The sequence below is a fragment of the Tripterygium wilfordii genome, chromosome 8, assembly GCF_013401445.1.
Source record: "Tripterygium wilfordii isolate XIE 37 chromosome 8, ASM1340144v1, whole genome shotgun sequence".
NCBI lineage: Eukaryota > Viridiplantae > Streptophyta > Magnoliopsida > Celastrales > Celastraceae > Tripterygium > Tripterygium wilfordii.
In genome coordinates, this window is record NC_052239.1 from 11,742,965 (window position 1) to 11,762,043 (window position 19,079).

The window sequence follows — 19,079 nt, forward strand, 5'->3', positions numbered from 1 at the left end:
ATCGCCATTGACTATGAAACACAAGATAAAATATAATCTGGAAAACAAAATATAATATTTGGTTCCCCGATTATACCCATAGTTTTACTCTCATCCTTAATTTTTTTATCTTTTAACTTCATCCTTCAATTATAGAAAGATATATATTTCATCCTTTAAGTGAGAGAGTAGTCGAAAAAATATAATGTACCATTTATTTGACATATCACAGTAATTCTAATTGGTAAACTTTGACAAACATAAACGATATTATCCATAAACTATTAATGTTCATTGTCTAGTACTTTTAGTGCTTAAACTATATATAGTATATACAACAAAATAGTTGGGAAATTTTGAAGAGTTACGTATTTTGAGGATTTTGTGAGATGATAGGTGTGAAATTTAAGTCAAGTAAGATGACATGGTTTATTTTTCTGATGTCGAAATCATTTGAGATACGAGTAAGGTGCCTTTGAATAGTTTAGGGATGATTTTAAAAGAAAAACAATTTTGAGGACAAATATGAAATGAATGGTATAATTGAGGGATCAAATATATATTTTTGCCTATGGAATGACGTTAAAAATTAGAACTTACCGACGCGTAATTAAAACGAGAAATTAAAACGAACGTGGCGATGATGAACGAAGAGAGTTGTCTCTCTCCTCTGGCCTTCCAGATTTCAATGCTTTCAATATTTTTTTTCACACTTCCTTCCCATCTTGTGGAGCACAGCAACACAACACAAAGAGGTTGACACAGACGCTTAGAGCGAGAACCTGATAATTTTTTAGAGAGAGAGGGGAAAAAGCCAAAATCTCTCTTTCAGAGCCAGTAAGTGGTCCTTTGTTCATGGATCCGGTATTTGTCACTGTCTTCGAATTATTGAATTTCTATTTTTTTTTTGTAAGATTTTAATTGTGTTGTTTTTTTTCTAATTTCTTTGCGAATTTTCGGATTTGTTTTCTTTGGTGAATCTGTTTGGATAGGAGGAAAATGGGGTTGATCTCGGGGATATTGTTGGGAATGATATTCGGGATCGCGTTGATGGCAGGATGGAGGCATATGATGAGGTACCGAAGCACCAAGAGAGTTGCCAAGGTACCCTTGATTTTTGAGAAAATTTAGGGGAATCTTGAGTAGTTAAGTTTTCAATTGCTTGATTAGTTCGGTATATTTTAATTTATTTGGTTCTATATGCCGTGTTGTCTGTAAATTTTCTGGTGATTACTGGTTGAACGTGAGACTAGTTGAACTTCATTTTTTACGGTGTCCCATTGAAGCTTTAGAGATTTTGAAACTTATACATAAAAAGATATTTCCACTGATTCTCATGACTTAATTTGAGCGTGTTTGATGCTGTTTGAGTGATCATTGAATCTTGTGAGCTTTTTTCCTTACTACATTTGGGTTGATGTAACCTACATTGATTTTAGATCTTCTCAGAGAAGGAGAGGATTGAAGAGATATTCTAAATTTTGCTCTCGCAGTTTTTCTTCTTGATGAATGATGATGGAATTTTTATTGGTGAAAGAAATGGGAAAATGCGCCTTTATGGAGTAGAGACTTGTACTTTGGATAAAGAGCATATTGATCTTTAGTCTTCTTAACAGTAATGCGGATGAGATTTTTTATGGACAAGACTATCTTGATGCCTGCTTTTGTTGTGGATGATTTAATTTTAGCAGTCCTTCACTAGGTTGACCTCCACTGCATCAATGATTCAATATTCACTTTTTTGAGTTCTCAAGTTCCTGTAACCTCCTCTGCCTCCAGATGCACTTTTACGAGTTCTCAAGTTCCTATTGCAACTGGGCCAACTTAATATTCTAATTTGATAGGCCATTGTCTTCCCAAGTTTCTATATTGGCAGGCACAATTGTGCTTGTTATCTTGAAGTGAAATTTTTTTCATCCAAGTCTATAAACTTGCCTAATTAGTGTTTACCAGGCTCTACTCTTAATAATTTATTTTCTATCCAATACTTGGCGTTTTCTTCTTATGAAGATAGATGCATGAAAGAGCCGAACTGTGGAAAGAGTCATGACATGGTAAGAAGACTAACAGTCGAACAGTGGTGTTTATGGATGGATATGTGATATTGAGAATTTTTATTAATTGGATGTCTCTTTGCAACAACTCTTTGAGTGAGAAACGATGTTTGTATATGTTGGTGAGAAGCAGTCTATAAACAACACAGAAGCAAGGAGCTACAGATGAATAGTGAATACCATAATTTTGTGTAATTTGTTCACTTAATACCACTGGCTTTTGTCACTTGCTTTTCTGTTGGTTTGAGTGAATGGATGTGAGGGGAATGCAGGAAAATCCTTGTTAGAGGTCAAATGTTGAGCATTGGCATGCATTGATGGTCAGCATATAATATTTTTGTACTTTGGGTGGAGTTATGAATTTTTAAATGGAAAGAGAGGACACTTCCTATCTTCTTCTTTTTTGTTGGGGCGTAGCCTTAATAACGGTTATTATATATTTATATTAAAAGATAACGGAAAATAAGAAATTGGCACTGTAAACTTTCCTTTCCCCCCTTTTGAGCTACAACTCTAAACTAGGGGAGCTACTTTTGCAAAATGTTTCGAGTTTCATAGAAGCTTGTTTAGTCACAAATGAAATGCACAGATTATGGTTGATAATTAAGAGACCGGTTTTGATATAATTATCATGGATGTTTCTACGAAGGGGAAAATCACTCACTGCATATTCTTTCTTTAATAAGCCATGGGGTTATGTACTTATATTCTTAATTTTTTGAGGAAGAGTCCATAGAACCTTATGTTTTTTGTTCAAATGTAAAGAGTTGGTCACCTTTTTTTTTTGGCAAGTGTAAAGAGTTAGTCACCACTAGACTGCAAGATCTCTTTTCAATTCATTATTCATGTTCTTAATGTACTCTAATTCTGACTTGCTCCGAAGTCATTTTATTTCAATATTTTTTCTTATCTTTTGGACGACTTGGACAGAGAGGAATTTGACGGTCTTTGAAAGCATTGGGACTTGAGAGCCCAAGTAAACTCCTTAAAGATAGGTGGTTTCAGTCCCTAGGCTACCGGTTTTCTGTTGATTGTAAAATGGATGAAAATCTTAAGTTTGACATTTAGAAATTGACTTGGTGTGCTTGGATGGCTCCCTTTTCGTGCCTTCTAATATATTTAGTTCTTTTTACTACTAAAAAAATGTTACATGCTTTTAGCCTTTTCTTTCGGCTGACTTAATGGGATCTCTCACATATTGAACATATTATTACTACTAAAATAAGGAATGGCTCATTGTTTGTTCAGTTCTATGAGGAAGCAACTCTTAAAACATTTGAAGTCAACCTAAAAAGGAGCTCTTGGCCTAGTGGTAGCTACTTAGGACGCTAAATTAACAAACATTAAAATCAATATATGTTAATGAAAAAAAATTGAAGTCAACTCTCACCTTACATTTCACACATAAGTTTTTCATTAGCGAGAAAGATAAATATATTGCAATTTTTTGCATCATTTTCCTTGCTGAAAGATTTTACATAAGCATTCAAAACATAAGGAAAAAAATACCTGACCATTAACTATCAGAAAAGTTGTTATATAAAGATGGTAATTTTTTCTCTGTAACTATTGCCGTGCTAACTTTTTGTGCCTAGAAATAATGTTTTTCGTAAGTTCTTGCATTTTCTCGTATATTTGTGCATTTCTGGGTGTCCATATGTGGCAGACACTATCAATGGCTATGTGCTTATGTGATTGATTCACATACTAAATATCCAAGTCATTGTCAGCAATAAACAATTAGATTTCATTCTGCCTTTTAACAATTCTTAACTTTTGAATGCCTCTGAACTTTCTTGACCATTATTCATATGTCTTTTCTCCTGCAGGCAGTTGATATAAAACTACTTGGCTCCCTCAGTAGAGAAGATCTGAAGAAAATATGCGGCGATAACTTTCCTGAATGGATATCTTTCCCTGCCTTTGAACAGGTTGGTTTATTCGTTTTCATAGTCCTGGTGTTTTTAGTCATTTTGGTCATTAGAAAAAGCTACGTATGTATCTATCATTAATTCTTTTTATTCTATTGGCTTAGAGTCTGTGGATATTTATTAGAAAAAGCTACATATTTATCAACGTTTTTTTTTCCCAATAAGCATAAAGTACCAGTGATGTTATGATATTCAAGTGCTAAGAATAATGTAAGAGAAAATTTTCTGCTTCGTAATTGACATTTACTATGGTTAAGATTGGTTACTTTGGCATTCAACCCAATAAGTTAACTTGTTGGATTGGGTCATTTCACATCATTTTTACATATTCTAACAATTACTATACATTGCTTCATTTAAGCTGTCTACATTTAGTCAGTTGGACTAGTCATGCATGTCGGTCAGATTGAGATGTAATATTTTGTTGTTAACTATTGTTCTGAAACTAATCTTATGTATATGTAGTGTTTTAAGCCAATCTTGCTATATAATGTCCTACAATTAATATGCCTTTTGAAATCGTTACCAATAATATTGTATGAGTTGGTGTCATCTGTCATGCTCTTTCTTATAATGCTATATTTTGGTTGGTCCTTTCAGGTGAAATGGCTGAACAAACTACTTAGCAAATTGTGGCCTTTCGTTGCCGATGTAAGCTTCTTATTTTCTCACTTCATATTATTATGGATCACCTAGGATACTTTTTCTTAGTAAATTTTTTTAAGTCTACATGTCCTTCACTTTTTCTCTTGAGATATAGGTTTTAGTTAAAATGAATACCGTGTTACTAAGTATCCTGGACTTTCAGCTTACATGATGGTAATGAGATGCATACGTCTTTTGGTTTCTTTGTGCTTAATATTACCGGGAACTTCCTTGCATTCTTGCTGCATAAGATATTCTTTGGATCGGTGAGCCCCACCTTCTTCCATCTGCCAAAATTTCTTTGAAGCTTTGAATGATTTTGGGATTCCAATGTTTTGAGCATATTTAGTAGTGATGATAATCCAATGGATGACATAGAAGATAGATACTGTGATCACCAAAGTTTATTTGAAGCTTTGAATGATTTTGGGATTCCAATGTTTCGAGCATATTTAGTAGTGATGAAATCCAACAGATGACATAGAAGATAGATATTGTGATCAAATCTGAAAATTAATTGCCAAGGCAACGGAGATTCTGAAGGGGCTTATTCTCCTGAGGGGCTGGGAAAAATGAATGGCTAAATGTATAGCAACTTTGCTGCACCTGTGTAAGAATTCATGTATCTGAAAATTTTGGTTTTTTTTTTTATTTTTATTTTATGTTTTCAGGCAGCAACGCTTATCATAAGAGAATCGGTTGAACCACTGTTGGAAGAATATCGTCCTCCTGGAATTACTTCATTAAAGTTCAGCAAATTATCACTTGGAAATGTGCCACCCAAGATTGAAGGTATGAAGTAATTGATAGTACTTTTATATCTTTTTTTGTTAGCATACCTGGACATTGGGTTTCCTTCTCTTTTTAGTTTTTTTTTTGTTTTAACATGTGGATATCTTTGTTTTTTGGGGTTTGGGGAATACCGGAATACAAATGTGACGATAATTTTGGAACTTCTTTTCCACACTGCTGAATGTGAGGAAATTGCCTGAAGGCTCTGAATGTCATCACAGTTAATTCTGCTTAGGTTATAATGCATCATCCCCAGTACTTATATTGAGTTTTATTTCTTTTTTGACATTAATTACAATGTTGCTTTTCTTGTATCATTAATTTATCTTGCTTTAAAAGTTATATTAAATTTTAACACTTCTTTGCTAGTGCATTAATTTATAGTTATCCTTCCACACTGAGCAATGAATGCCATTGTCATACATAAGCTTATCTCATTTTTTCCTTCTCTTTTTTATGGACTACTCTATGCTTCTCTTTAAGCATCACTGCCCTCTCTCTTAAATCAATGTAGGAATTCGTGTTCAAAGTCTAAACAAGGGACAGGTAATTATGGATATTGATTTTCGATGGGGTGGTGATCCGAGCATCATTTTAGGCGTTGAAGCTGCACTCGTTGCTTCAATTCCCATTCAGGTTGGTGCACTGACAACTTTGGAAGCTCATGTTTTCTTGTGTTTTGTTACCAAATTATGCCGAGTACAACAATTACTTTTTTGTTTCGAAGAGAGTCTTAATTTGTATTTTCCATGTTACTTTTTCAACAGTTAAAGGATCTTCAAGTGTTCACTGTTATCCGTGTTATCTTCCAACTTGCTGAAGAAATACCTTGTATCTCTGCCGTTGTTGTTGCACTTCTTTCTGAGGTACATTTGGCAGAAATCTTTTATTTTTAAATTTTTTTATTATTCTGATGTGTAATGTGCTCATCGTTCCATGGCTAATAGACCGATATTTTGATCTGGGATTCTTGTCTTTCAATTCTCACACTACAATATATTCTCATACATCATCTGCACAAGGGGCAATTGTTGGATGAGATATTGCAAATAAATTATGTTCATCATGATCATCTTGTCGGAGATTATACAAGGTGAGGAAGACCTAAAAAGACATGCATGACAAGAATTACTCTATTACTGAAGGACAATACTGGCGCAACATGAAACACTACATAAAACAATAGTACAATGCTTAAGCATGCTTTATGTGGCTATTTCGAAATCCAAGCCTCCAAAGCCATTTTAGCCTACATTTTCTTCTCTTTGAAAATAATCATCTCCATTCTGCTTCTTGTTTCTGTTTCTTTTTGTTAACATTCAGTTATCAAAGAGTTCTTTTTTCATAATTTTACAACATTATCTGTCTTATTTATTTCTGGAAATGACTTAGCCTGTCATAATTCTTATCAGCCAAAGCCTAGAATTGACTATACGCTGAAGGCTGTTGGTGGAAGCTTAACGGCAATTCCTGGAATTTCAGATATGATTGATGTAAGTTTTGTGCAATTGATCCATATTTGTTGGTACCTATTGGCTTGGTATCGTTACTCTTTAGATTGGCCTACTCACATCACATTGCAGGACACTGTGGAATCAATTGTCACAGATATGCTCCAGTGGCCCCACAGGATTGTTGTTCCAATTGGTGGTACACCCGTCGATCTTAGGTACATTTTCCCCCTTTTCCTGGTTCATTTATTTACTCATATTCCTGGAGTTATTTTGTTGTTCCACCTCCTTTTGTTTCTTACAATTTACTAAGAAAGAATTAAATTAACAGACGTCTTCACAAGATGTCTTTTCTCAACTTTTGTTATATTCTTTGGCTTGAACTCCAATGTCTAATGTATTGGTTGTTCTTGATAGTGAGTGACAAATTTGAGAATTGCCTTTTCTTTATATTTTCTTAATGATTCCCGAACTATCTGATTTATGTGAAATGTTTTATTCGTCTAAGCTTCCATTGTTTCCATTCTTAGATGACTGATTTATAACACACATATTGAGTATTGTCATTTTCTTACCCTTTGAATGCAGTGAATTGGAACATAAACCACAGGGCAAGCTTACTGTGACAGTGGTGAAGGCGAATGATCTAAAGAACATGGAAATGATTGGGAAATCTGATCCTTATGTGGTTTTGTTCATTCGGCCTCTATACAAAGTCAAGACACGTGTGGTAGAGAACAACCTGAACCCTGTTTGGAATCAATCTTTTGAGTTGATTGCCGAAGACAAGGAGACACAGTCGCTTACGTTGGAGGTTTTACACCATCTATATCTTACACATTTTTTACTCGTGCTCTGATATTTTTCCTTTCTGAATATAGTTCTTTCGTAATTTTCTGATGGAAAGTATGTCCATTCATTGTTCATCCTGTTGACTTGTTATTCCTTTCTAATTAGGGATTCATTGTTCATTCTGTTGGCAATCATTCATTTGAATTTGAGGCTGATATCACAAGTTAACAGTATCAGCATTAGTAGAATAATGTTGAATGTTTAAGATATCATTAAGATTGCTCGCTCCCTTTCTTTGTCTGGAAAGCATAAAGACTTCAGACGCAGTTTTGAATCTACACCCAATGTAGGTTAGCATTCTCCTATTATTGATTCACACATATTCACATTCCTTTTGAGCAATCATTATATGATGGGATTTCAAAACGGATATTCCAAGTTAATAGTACCACCACCATTAGTCTAATAATTATGAAAGTTTTCAATATGGTTGTGACTGCTGTCTTTCTTTCTTTGTCTAGAAAGAGTAGGCAACAATTTCAGATGCAGTTTTGAATACTCGTGTCAACTTAGGTTAGCATTAGTCCTGCGTAACTGGGGTTGAGAACTTTGTCTGTTTCTACCTGTTACACAGGCATTTGTAGGTGCATGCGTGTGTCTTTTTCCTGACCTTTTTATTTTCCCGTTTGTTGTTTGGGTAGGTATGTGTCTTCTGTAGACTCTCTCGACTTCTGAAACATGTACCTTTGGCCAATGTTATGTTTTGTTTACTGCATATGCTCTCTCTCCTTTTGCCACACGTACACACCTGCACTACCACAGGGCTGAAACAAAGGGGTGATTCCAACTATCAGATTTTTTTTTTCATTTTGTAAGTTTTTGATGCATATTTATTATTACTAATCATGATAATGTTTTTTAATAGGTATTCGATAAAGACATCGGACAAGATAAAAGGTTAGGAATAGCGAAGTTACCTTTAATCAACTTGGAAGAAGAGGTTGAGAAAGAGGTTGATTTGAGGCTGCTACCATCACTTGATATGATGAAAATAAAAGACAAGAAGGATAGAGGAACTGTGACAGTTAAGGTTAGATGCTCGAGGCTATTATCAGCAGTTTTTCATGTTTGTCCACTTTCTCTTGCTTTTTCTATTATGTCATTCTATGGAAATTCTACTGTGTTGGGAACATTCGCATTACAATTTCTTTCATGATATTGTGGTGCCACACTGTTTAGCCTTTTCTTTTCCTTATCTTTTTCAGTTGTGTTCATATAGCTCTACGTTAACTGATATATTATATTGTTTATTTGTTTTGCCTAATTCAAGGTTTTATTTGGATTGGATGTCTAGGTCTTCTACCATCATTTTAACAAGGAGGAGCAGTTGGCTGCTCTAGAAGAAGAGAAGAGGATCCTAGAAGAAAGAAAGAAACTGAAAGAAGCAGGAGTCATAGGGAGCACAATGGATGCACTTGATGGAGCTGCATCACTGGTTGGGTCTGGTGTTGGGATGGTGGGAAGCGGTGTTGGTGCTGGCCTTGGCGTTGTTGGCAGTGGCCTAACTAAAGCGGGAAGATTCATGGGCAGGACCATTACTGGGCAATCTAGCAAGAGAAGTGGCTCCACAACTCCAGTCAATAGTGTGCAAGAAAATGGTGGGCCAAAGCCACTGTAAATTAGCTCCTCCTGAAAAGTATGTGAATTTGGCCTTTGGGTTGTGCAGTATGTTGGCCTTTAGCACGGATGATCCTCCCCTTTCGATCCTTTAGCACGGATGATCCTGCTTTCGATAATAGAGGCAGGATGGGCTTCGGACACAGATCAAAAAGAGAAGTAGAGCGTTCTTAGTAAAGGCTGGGCCGAGTCTTTTCCTAGCTCGCAACACTCCTACTATATGTGAATTTCAATAAGGATTGAAATAGAATTCATGCCCTTTCGCCTATAGATATGAATTGCATATTGAGTGAAGAAAGATATTCAATCAAGCAAGACATCTTTTTTTTTCTTCAATAAGAGTTAAACGCACGGCTACTGTCTTCTTTTTTTTTTTAAACAGGAGTTTGAAAAAGGGTAGGGTTCGAACCCATATCTAAAGGAAAGATGATTCTTTATATGTAATGTGATTGTCATCAACAGCTCAGTTACTGCACGGCTACTATCAGATCACCCTTTACATGTGTAATAAAATAAAGATGGAAGTAGGAGAAAATGCACGGCTACTATCAGATCACCCTTTACATGTGTAATAAAATAAAGATGGAAGTAGGAGAAAATGGACCAAAGAATTTATTGAAATGTCAGGACTAATAATTCAAAATCAATTTTGCGTTACAACTATCAGAAATCAGGAATATATTGAAAATAAAAAAAATAAGAGTGTGAGAGCAGCTAAAGTGCTCCAGCAACGCCAATATGTTAGCCTCATTTTTATTCTGAAAAAGATATTTGTCCCACCAATAATGATCCCAATTGTTAAGGTGTATGAATCAAAATTAAAGTACATGTGATAGGCTTTACATACACTTTAAATGATGTCCATACATCTTAGCAATTGGGATTCAAGACGATTAAACACTTTTGTTTTGTTGTGTCATGGATGTGGGCTTGTAAAATGTCATGCCCCATATGTTTGCTCTCAAGTGGGCCCCACAACACACACATTTTATCTTAAAATAAAATTAGTATTGGATTTCACCTCTATCACACAAAAATCAACTCAATAAATTTAGGACAATGCTAGAGACCCTCAAAATTTGATCCCCAAAAGTTCCTCAAATCTATGTGGCATTAAAATAGTCATTGATTAAAAACACACATGTAGGGCCCACTTCACATCCAACACTTCATATTAAATAGGGGGTCTTTTAGGGGTCACTTTTTGGAGGTCTCAAGCATTAACCTTATATTTATATCATTGTATCGATATTTTTTTTGCCTCAATCACATCAATAAAACATATCTCAATACAGTTTGTCAACCTCAATAAAAAATAAAAATAAAAAAGCATTGCAAGTGGCCGTCGGTAGAAGTGTAGAAGAAGAAAACTACAAACAGTTTGTTGTAGGTAAATAAGGACAAGAAAACTTTGTGTTAAGTGCAGTTTGCAGTGGCATGAGCTGTCACTACCAACATCCAGACTCGTGATATCGTCGTCGTCTTCTTCTTCTTCTAACCCCAGAAATTTGTCACGTCGAATCGAATATGTAGCTTAGCACGTGAATAAACAACCTGTTCAAACAAAAAACAAACAGTTCCATTCTTTTTGGCATCAAGCACCTTCATAATATCTTCCTAGGAATATCAACTACTATTCGACACCGTTTCATCTCTTATTCCTTGTGTGGCCCCTTCAACGAATCATATCTTGCTGAGATTATTTTGATTTTTAATAAAAAAAATTATTAATTAGTTTATTTATTTATTATTATTATTTATAAATTTGGGGTTTCAAAATTTCAATTGTTTAATCATTCCAAGCAGATTGTTTGAGGTCAACATCATTACGGTTTAGTTCTTGAAAATACCTCTCAGGCTCTCACGGTCGGAAGCACAGTAGACCCTGCCCTAAATAAGTTTAGGGACACTTTAAATTTGTTTATTTTTTATAAAAAAATTATGGTTATGTCTTGATCGGGAGGGATTACAAGTTCAACGATATTTTTTTTAATCTCAAACAAAAATTAAATTAAACATAAAAATTATATCGTTAGACTCGTAATTCGATCAAAACACAATCAAGTGTTCCTTAACTCATTTTATAGTGGGGTTTGTTGTAAAAAATTTATAGTAGACCCTTGACACTCCTCACGGTCACGAGTCAGCCTCACCCGCTAAGCTTGGCGTACAAGAGGGAAGAGATTGTGGATAGCTCCTGTTGTAGTTTAATAATCTGCCTAAAAAAATTATTTTTATCAGTTTTACGAATTCAACAATATATTTTTGTTCAAAATAAAAATTAAATTCAATATGAAAAGTGCATGACAATTTTATACTGTTGATCCGTTGGATATAAATAAAAAATATTACATATATTTTTCGAGTTGAATTTAATTTTTGTTTGAAAAAAAAATTAATAGATTCGTAAATCTAATCAAAAAATGAATATAATTTTTAAAAAAAAAATTTTGAGCCTTCCAAAATGAATTTACAGTGGGCCCCGGCCCCCAAAGGTCAACACCAAATCAAAATCGAAGAAGAAAGCATTGGGTTCTGCTGACGTGCGCACTGAGCGAGACAGCGAATAAAAATATCGGCTTTTCAAAATCCGGAAATAATATAAACAATCACGAGTATCCAAACACAGCACTCCTACGCCACGCGATCTACAAACCGCGCGTTGTTTAGACTCGTGGACCCACAAACCGCTGGATTTTGTTCCCCACTTGATTTCCAACCATTTAAAAACGCATCCCCGGCGCGTGAGCTAGACTTCCCAGCCGCAGCGGCAGTCAACCCATTCAGCTTCGCTATCAATAAATTCACAAGCTAAAACGTACTTAACTGCCACGACAGGGTTGGACTTTTAGATCCGCCAATAGGAAACTGCCACGTCTAAATAAAGTCAAAAATAAAAAAATAAGATAAAAAATTAGGATTGGTGATGCAGAGAGAAGCAAGTAGTAATCAGTGCCAGAGTGAAGAAAACGTCATTCTTGATACCTATCACCTTCGTCTTCCCCCATTTCTTTTACAATTATGCCATCGAGACAACCGCAGGCGGTGGCAGCGCCGCCGCCCTACCTCAGTCACCATCGCCACCCTTCGAGCATCCACCTCGCATTTATTCTTATTGGAGTCCTTGTATTTGCGATAATTTCGCTTCTCGTTTTTATTATTGTCTTGTATCGGAAACTTTCCCGCAACCGAACTGCCCCCACTGATTCCAGATCTCCCAATCACCACCTCCAAATACGGAGATTCTCGTACTCGCTCCTCCGCCGTGCCACAGCCTCGTTCTCGCCCTCCTGCCTACTCGGACATGGCGGATTTGGTTCGGTCTACAAGGCTACTATTCCGTCTAATCAAGCAGTTGCAGTCAAGCTCATGGACCCCAACGGTTCTCTTCAGGGGGAGCGAGAGTTCCACAATGAGCTCTCTCTCGCCTCTTCTCTTCATTCTCCCTACATTGTCTCCCTCCTTGGCTACGCATCTCACCGCCGTAAGCTCCTCCTTGTCTATGAGCTTATGGAGAATCGCAGCCTCCAAGATGCCTTGTTGGATCGTAAGTGCCCGGAGCTCATGGGGTGGAATGTTCGATTCAGTTTGATACTCGACATTTCAAGGGGTCTAGAGTATCTCCATCACTATTGTACTCCTCCCGTGATCCATGGAGACATCAAACCCAGTAATATCTTGGTTGATTGTCATTTCAAAGCCAAAATTGGGGATTTTGGTCTTGCCAGAGTGAAGAGTGAGGATCTACCGGAGGAGAGGAAGGAGGCTGTCAGTGGAGAAGATAACGGGTCGATTTTGGAGGAGACGGAGAGTATAGTTACAGGGTATGAGGAGAGTGCGGTGGTTGCCACTGATCGCTCGCCGGAGAGTTTTGCAGTTAGGGTTTTGGATTCAGAGGCATCACCGGATACTGCCCAGGCCTTGTCTCCGGAACTGGGGGTCGATAAAGGGAGTGTGTCGGATGCTTGTTTCGACAAGGCCAGCGTTGATAGTGGGAAAGATTTGAATAGCGGTGGAAAGAAAGGTGGTTCGAGGAGGGATTGGTGGTGGAAGCAGGACAATGGAGGAGAATCTGAATCAGGGCGAGTGAAGGACTATGTTATGGAGTGGATTGGAAGTGAAATCAAGAAGGAGAGACCTAAGGGTGAGTGGATTGCTTCAGCAAGCAGTTCTAAAATTGAAACCAAGAAGCGTAGAAAGCGATTGGAGTGGTGGGCATCATTGGATGAAGAGAGGATTCAAAAGAAAGAGAAGAACAGAAAGCCAAGGGAGTGGTGGAAGGAAGAGTTTTGTGAGGAGCTCACAAAGAAGAAAAAGAAGAAAAGAGGACTTAGTGGTGGAGGAGATGCGTGGTGGCAAAAGGATGTTGATGTGGTTGCGGCAAGGAAGAAAAGGAAGAGCAGGAGTAGCAGGGGAAGCATTGATTGGTGGTTGGATAGTTTTAGCGGTGAATTTCGACATGGCGGAAATAGCCAAGATTGGACAAGTGGAGAAATACCCAAGAGTGGAGGTGTTAGTAGCACGCCGAGTATGAGAGGAACGGTTTGTTACATTGCCCCTGAATATGGTGGTGGTGGCTTGCTTTCGGAGAAATGTGATGTGTATAGCTTTGGTGTTCTGCTTTTAGTTGTAGTTTCTGGAAGAAGGCCTCTTCAAGTGACGGCATCGCCAATGTCAGAATTCGAAAGGGCGAATTTGATATCATGGGCTAGGCAATTGGCTTACAATAGCAAGCTTTTGGATCTTGTTGATCCATCCATTCATTCAATGGATAAAGAACAGGCATTGCTCTGTATTACTATTGCACTACTCTGTTTGCAGAAGTCACCAAGCAAGAGGCCTACAATGAAAGAAATTGTTTGTATGCTTTCTGGCGAGGCCGAGCCTCCCCACTTACCTTTCGAATTTTCGCCATCCCCGCCGTCAAATTTCCCATTTAAGTCCCGGAAGAAGGCGCGGTGAGTTTTGTTTCAAATTCATAGATGTTTTATTAACTGTAGAGTGCGGTGAGTTTGTTGAGTTTTGTTTCATTGATGTTTTATTAACTGTAGGGTGTGAAATATTGTAGGTCACTTCTAATTATTAGTATGTTTTAATTTTCAACGTTAACCTTACCTTTTGAAGAGTTATGATTTTAGGCACAACTTGACCTTTGTGCCCAGATTGTTATTGAACTTTAGGAATCCCAGGATTTGGGTAAATGCTAAGATAAGATGATGATGATGGTGATATTTACTTTTGCTTTTCAACTGGTGATGCCCCATCTGTGGGCAAAAGTGGCTGGTTTGCTTTATATGATTTTTGGGTCTATTGGGGCCAGAATACATATCAATCATCATCATTTTTGTTGTCTGATACCTTTCAGAAGGAGATTGATTTCTGTGCTAAAAAAGATGGCATGAAATTTAGTAATATGTATTGTCTAAGGCATTGTAGTTGGGACAACTGAACAACTTTTGCACCACAACTAACTTTGTTTGCTTTAGAGTAGACTGAGGGGCACAGTGACAACTTATATAGGTCCTTTAAACTAACTTATTTTTCAAACAATTTTCCTTTTATTGACTACAGCAATGTTGACTGCTTTCCAGTGATCTTTATCAGAGCTTCTTCTCAAACCCTACCGCAACATTGATACAGAAAATTGTGATCCATATACTCATAACTCATGTAGCCATGGTGCAGTTATAATATCCCATGTTGCCTGCATATTATTTCCCATTGAAGAACCATACTCATTTCATTTCAAAAATGCATTATTATGACTCTATGAGTGCTTTTAAGAGAGTCTGCTTCGTAATGCTAGGTGTATATGAATGTTTTAGTTCCTGCATATGCATGAAGTTGTTGAATTACTGTCCTTAATTAGCGCAACTGAATCTACGATTTTTTTTCCCATCTTGAGTTGTATCATTTGGTTTGACTTAATTTAAAAATTACAAAGAATGCGTTTATTTGGTTTGTATGACAATGTTATTTCTTGCTTTGATTCTTTCTTATTTGATCTGCAATCTTTGGCTTCTGTCATAACAAAAATAAGCTCACATTTTGCATGAATGCTGGAAACTGGGAAAGAAGGGTAGCGCAGTTACTTCTTTCTCTTGTAGTCAGGATGCAGAAAGATGCTGTACGTATAGGCACATTTTTCCTATCCTCAATTAAAATGAAACCGCCGGAATTGTGATCGCAATAACCTAATTCATTGCGATCGGGGTATGACAATTTTAGTCCGTCAAATATAAATTCAAAACACTCAAATATTTTGATCGGGATTAATTTGATTTTTGTTTCGAACAAAAAATATATTATTAGATTTGTTGGGCAAATTTTCGTGCACCAGTCGTGTGGAGGTCCTTCCCCGGGTTCATGTTTAATACCCCATAAGAGAACGTAGAATAATCAATTCATCATTTACAAAGTTGCAACCACCCGCTGGCCATTGAGTTGAATGGAGTTATTTATGCGCTTTAATGCTGCCATTTGTAGCTCAACTCTTTTTTGGTCCTTTTGCACGGATCATCAAATGCTTCAATTTCATACGATTCAACCACGTTTTCTTGTCTCGAGAATCATCAATTGGCCAGAAATAAAAATTTAGAGCAATTGCAATGGTGCTATTTTGTCTGGGTCAACAAATATATATGAGGTTTTGTGTTTTGTTGATGTGATTGTATTGAATTTTGTGTTTTGCTGATGTGGTAATATTGAGAGAAGTGTTTTGTTGATGTGACCGTATGGAAGATTGTGTTTTTGTGTAGTTTATTATGGATGACATGGAGGGCATGAGAATTTGTTGGCCTCCATGTTGGATGAGGAAAAATGTATAGAAATTTTTACACTTTATATAATTAATCAATTATGGATTGTAAATTAATTATCTTTATTTTATATTCATTAATTATCTTTATTTTATAAATTTAAACTTTTATATTTATATACATTTATATGTCTTTCCTACAATTAAAATGGTTAATAGCCCTGCGCGTAATTTGTTACAATATACTACACAGAATAATTGTTATCAGTAAAAGTACAACCAAACACCTATCCAACATTCATGTAATATATCTGCTATTAAAATTGTCTAATATTTCTGTTATCACCATTTCTATTAATATATCTATTATTTTCAAAAAACTTTACCTAACTAGCCCTAAGTATTTAATGGTGAGGTTATCTCCCAACGACAGCATTAATGGGGCGGTCTAATGACTAAGGATTGAAAGTCCCAGTATCTCTCTCCCTATTCAGCGATCACTTGTAAACCTATCTTCATGGATCCCTATGAATTCCTCCACATCTCTCCAAACCCAGATGGCTCACTCACCAGAAACTACCCATTCCCCTCCGTTCCCCCATCAGATCGAGTCACTTCCGATTCCACCAGACCCCAACTCGCTCTCTCCAAGGACATTCCTCTCAACCCCACCAACAACACCTTCCTTCGAGTATTCCTACCTCTAAACCTTCCTCCAAACACCCCCAAACTCCCTCTCCTCATCTACTTTCACGGCGGCGGTTTTGTCCTCTTCAGTGCTACGTCGCTGCCTTTCCACCGGTCCTGCAGTGCCATGGCTTCTCAATTCCCTGCAGTGATCTTGTCCGTTGAGTACCGTTTAGCACCCGAACACCGTCTCCCTGCAGCGTACGATGACGCCGTTGATACGATCATGTGGGTCCGGGACCAGGTCAGGAATACCGACGGCTGTGATCCGTGGTTGAGAGACTACGTTGATTTCTCAAAGTGTTTCTTGATGGGCAGTAGCGCTGGCGGCAACATCGTCTACCATACAGCATTGCATATGCTGGATGTTGATCTTTCACCAGTTACAATCGGAGGGCTGATAATGCCTTCGCCTTATTTTGGTGGGGTCCAGCGGACTGAATCGCAATTGAGAAATCCCAACGACAAGATCGTGCCGATACCGGCTGATGACCTGCTGTGGGCCCTGGCGTTGCCGGAGGACGCTGACCGTGATCACGAATATTGTAATCCAATGCTCGGCCGCGGGTCCCTGGACTCCAAGATCGGACGGCTGTGGGGGTGTTTTGTGAAAGAGTACGGAGGGGACCCACTGGTGGACAAACAGAAGGAGTTTGCGAAGATGTTGAAGGCACGTGGGGCTCACGTGGTGGAGATTTATGACGAGGACGGTTACCATGGTGTGGAAATGTTTGATCCTAAAAAGGCCGACCAACTGTACGTGGAGATTAAGGATTTTATTTACACTTCGTGCTCACAATGTGAGACAAACGTTGTTGGTCCAAAATCAACAATGTGAAGGTGTTTTGTTGGCTTTGAATCCCAAATAAATAAAAATAATTATCCTTTTTAACATTGATTAGCAGATAATGCACGTTTATTAACCACATATGCCATACTTACCAAAAAAAGACGAGCACCTTTTCATGTCAATACGAATTAAGAAATTTTATGATAAAAAACAGCCCAACCCACATCGCAGAATTAGTGGTTTGTCAGCTTTAGTGGTTTGTCAGCTTTGGGTTTGAGTTCTCACGGATTTGTGATCCCAAACCCACTCCATAATAGGTTCAGAAAAGCATGTTCAACAATAATTCACCTAGGTCAAAGCCTCAGTAAAACTGTTGTTGATTGTTAAGAGAGTTGAACCCCTTATATTTTGCACTTTACACCCACGTCTATATGATGTGAACGAGTGCGTAACAATTTATTGGTTCATAATGCAATTTATAGCTACTGTTTTACACTTGCGTTTTGGAATTTTTGCAAGATTATGAAGGTGGTCGTAGGCCGGTCATTGCCTGCCCTACACCGAAGCCCAGTCCGAAATTGACACGGGACCAAAGCCCGATTCGGGATTGACCCAGGATCGAAGCTTTACCCGGGCCAACAAGTGACCGAAGTCCAGCCTTCTCTTTTAAGCAATCTTCACTAGAGAGAAGCAATGAGCTTTCTAGCTAAGGCAAATTGGGCTTTCTTGCTACTTGGAAATTGGAATAATTCACCTGGGCCTCACGACTACATAACGTATCAGACCTAGTCGCCTATTAAATCTTTGACTCCATGTCAGTTGACCTTCTCCTTGTGCGAGCTTTGACTGCCAGGTCAATCTTGACTTACCAAAAGATACAGTTGGCACACACGTGAGTTTATTTAGTACGAGAAGTTCTTTCCAATCAAAAAGATTGTCACAAGATTATTCCACCGGTCCCTAGAAACTTCCTCAACGGACGTTTTCTGATATCAAAATATTGACCGTGCATGTCCTCTGCACCGCTTAATCGTTGCCGTCTATATTGATCACTACACATATAAATAGAGTGGTTCATCCTTGTTTCCTGCATTATTCCGCTGGGTCTAATTTTTTTACCGTTTGAAGTTTTTGAAAGATTTCCTTCGGGATCTCCCATGATAACAATTTCTTCCCGTTAGAGTTGATGGTTTTAGTGTTTCGAATTGTAAGTGGTGCTCATAATTTTTTTACCGTTTGAAGTTTTTCAAAAGATTTCCTTCGGGATCTCCCATGATAACAATTTCTTCCCGTAAGAGTTGATGGTTTTAGGGTTTCGAATTATAAGTGATGCTCATAATTTTTTAGCGTTTGAAGTTTTTAAAAGATTTCCTTGTTTTTGTTTCTGGTTTCTACCGATTTTTCTCTCTTGAAGTCAAGGGTGGGATGGTCGATCGCATGGCATGGATTTCTTTCTGTGATGAATTCCCGACAATTTCTTGTTTATGTGTCATCTCTCTTTTGTACTTTCTAATCTATGTGATT

General features: G+C 37.4%; 3 protein-coding genes across 4 annotated transcripts; all 3 read left to right on the forward strand.

Moving 5' to 3' along the window:
• Window positions 1-596: 596 nt before the first annotated feature.
• Window positions 597-9,679, forward strand: LOC120004143 (synaptotagmin-4-like). Of its 2 annotated transcripts, XM_038853405.1 has the most exons (12): window positions 597-816; window positions 972-1,083; window positions 3,863-3,964; window positions 4,565-4,615; window positions 5,281-5,401; window positions 5,916-6,037; window positions 6,169-6,267; window positions 6,814-6,894; window positions 6,985-7,070; window positions 7,441-7,666; window positions 8,570-8,734; window positions 8,999-9,679. In XM_038853405.1, the coding sequence occupies exons 2-12, from the start codon at window positions 979-981 to the stop codon at window positions 9,320-9,322; spliced, it is 1,482 nt and encodes a 493-aa protein (XP_038709333.1). In that variant the 5' UTR covers window positions 597-816; window positions 972-978; the 3' UTR covers window positions 9,323-9,679. The 2 variants fall into 2 exon arrangements, with proteins under 2 accessions (XP_038709333.1, XP_038709334.1); XM_038853406.1 differs by lacking the exon at window positions 597-816 and having other exon boundaries at window positions 943-1,083.
• Window positions 9,680-12,255: 2,576 nt separating this feature from the next.
• Window positions 12,256-14,550, forward strand: LOC120004579 (receptor-like serine/threonine-protein kinase At2g45590). The gene has a single exon (XM_038853944.1). It carries the CDS (start codon window positions 12,343-12,345, stop codon window positions 14,281-14,283), a length of 1,941 nt encoding a protein of 646 aa, XP_038709872.1. The 5' UTR covers window positions 12,256-12,342; the 3' UTR covers window positions 14,284-14,550.
• Window positions 14,551-16,507: 1,957 nt separating this feature from the next.
• On the forward strand, window positions 16,508-17,659 carry LOC120003510 (probable carboxylesterase 8). Its single transcript, XM_038852522.1, has one exon. The coding sequence runs from the start codon at window positions 16,596-16,598 to the stop codon at window positions 17,601-17,603; it is 1,008 nt and encodes a 335-aa protein (XP_038708450.1). The 5' UTR covers window positions 16,508-16,595; the 3' UTR covers window positions 17,604-17,659.
• The last annotated feature ends 1,420 nt before the right edge of the window (window positions 17,660-19,079 follow it).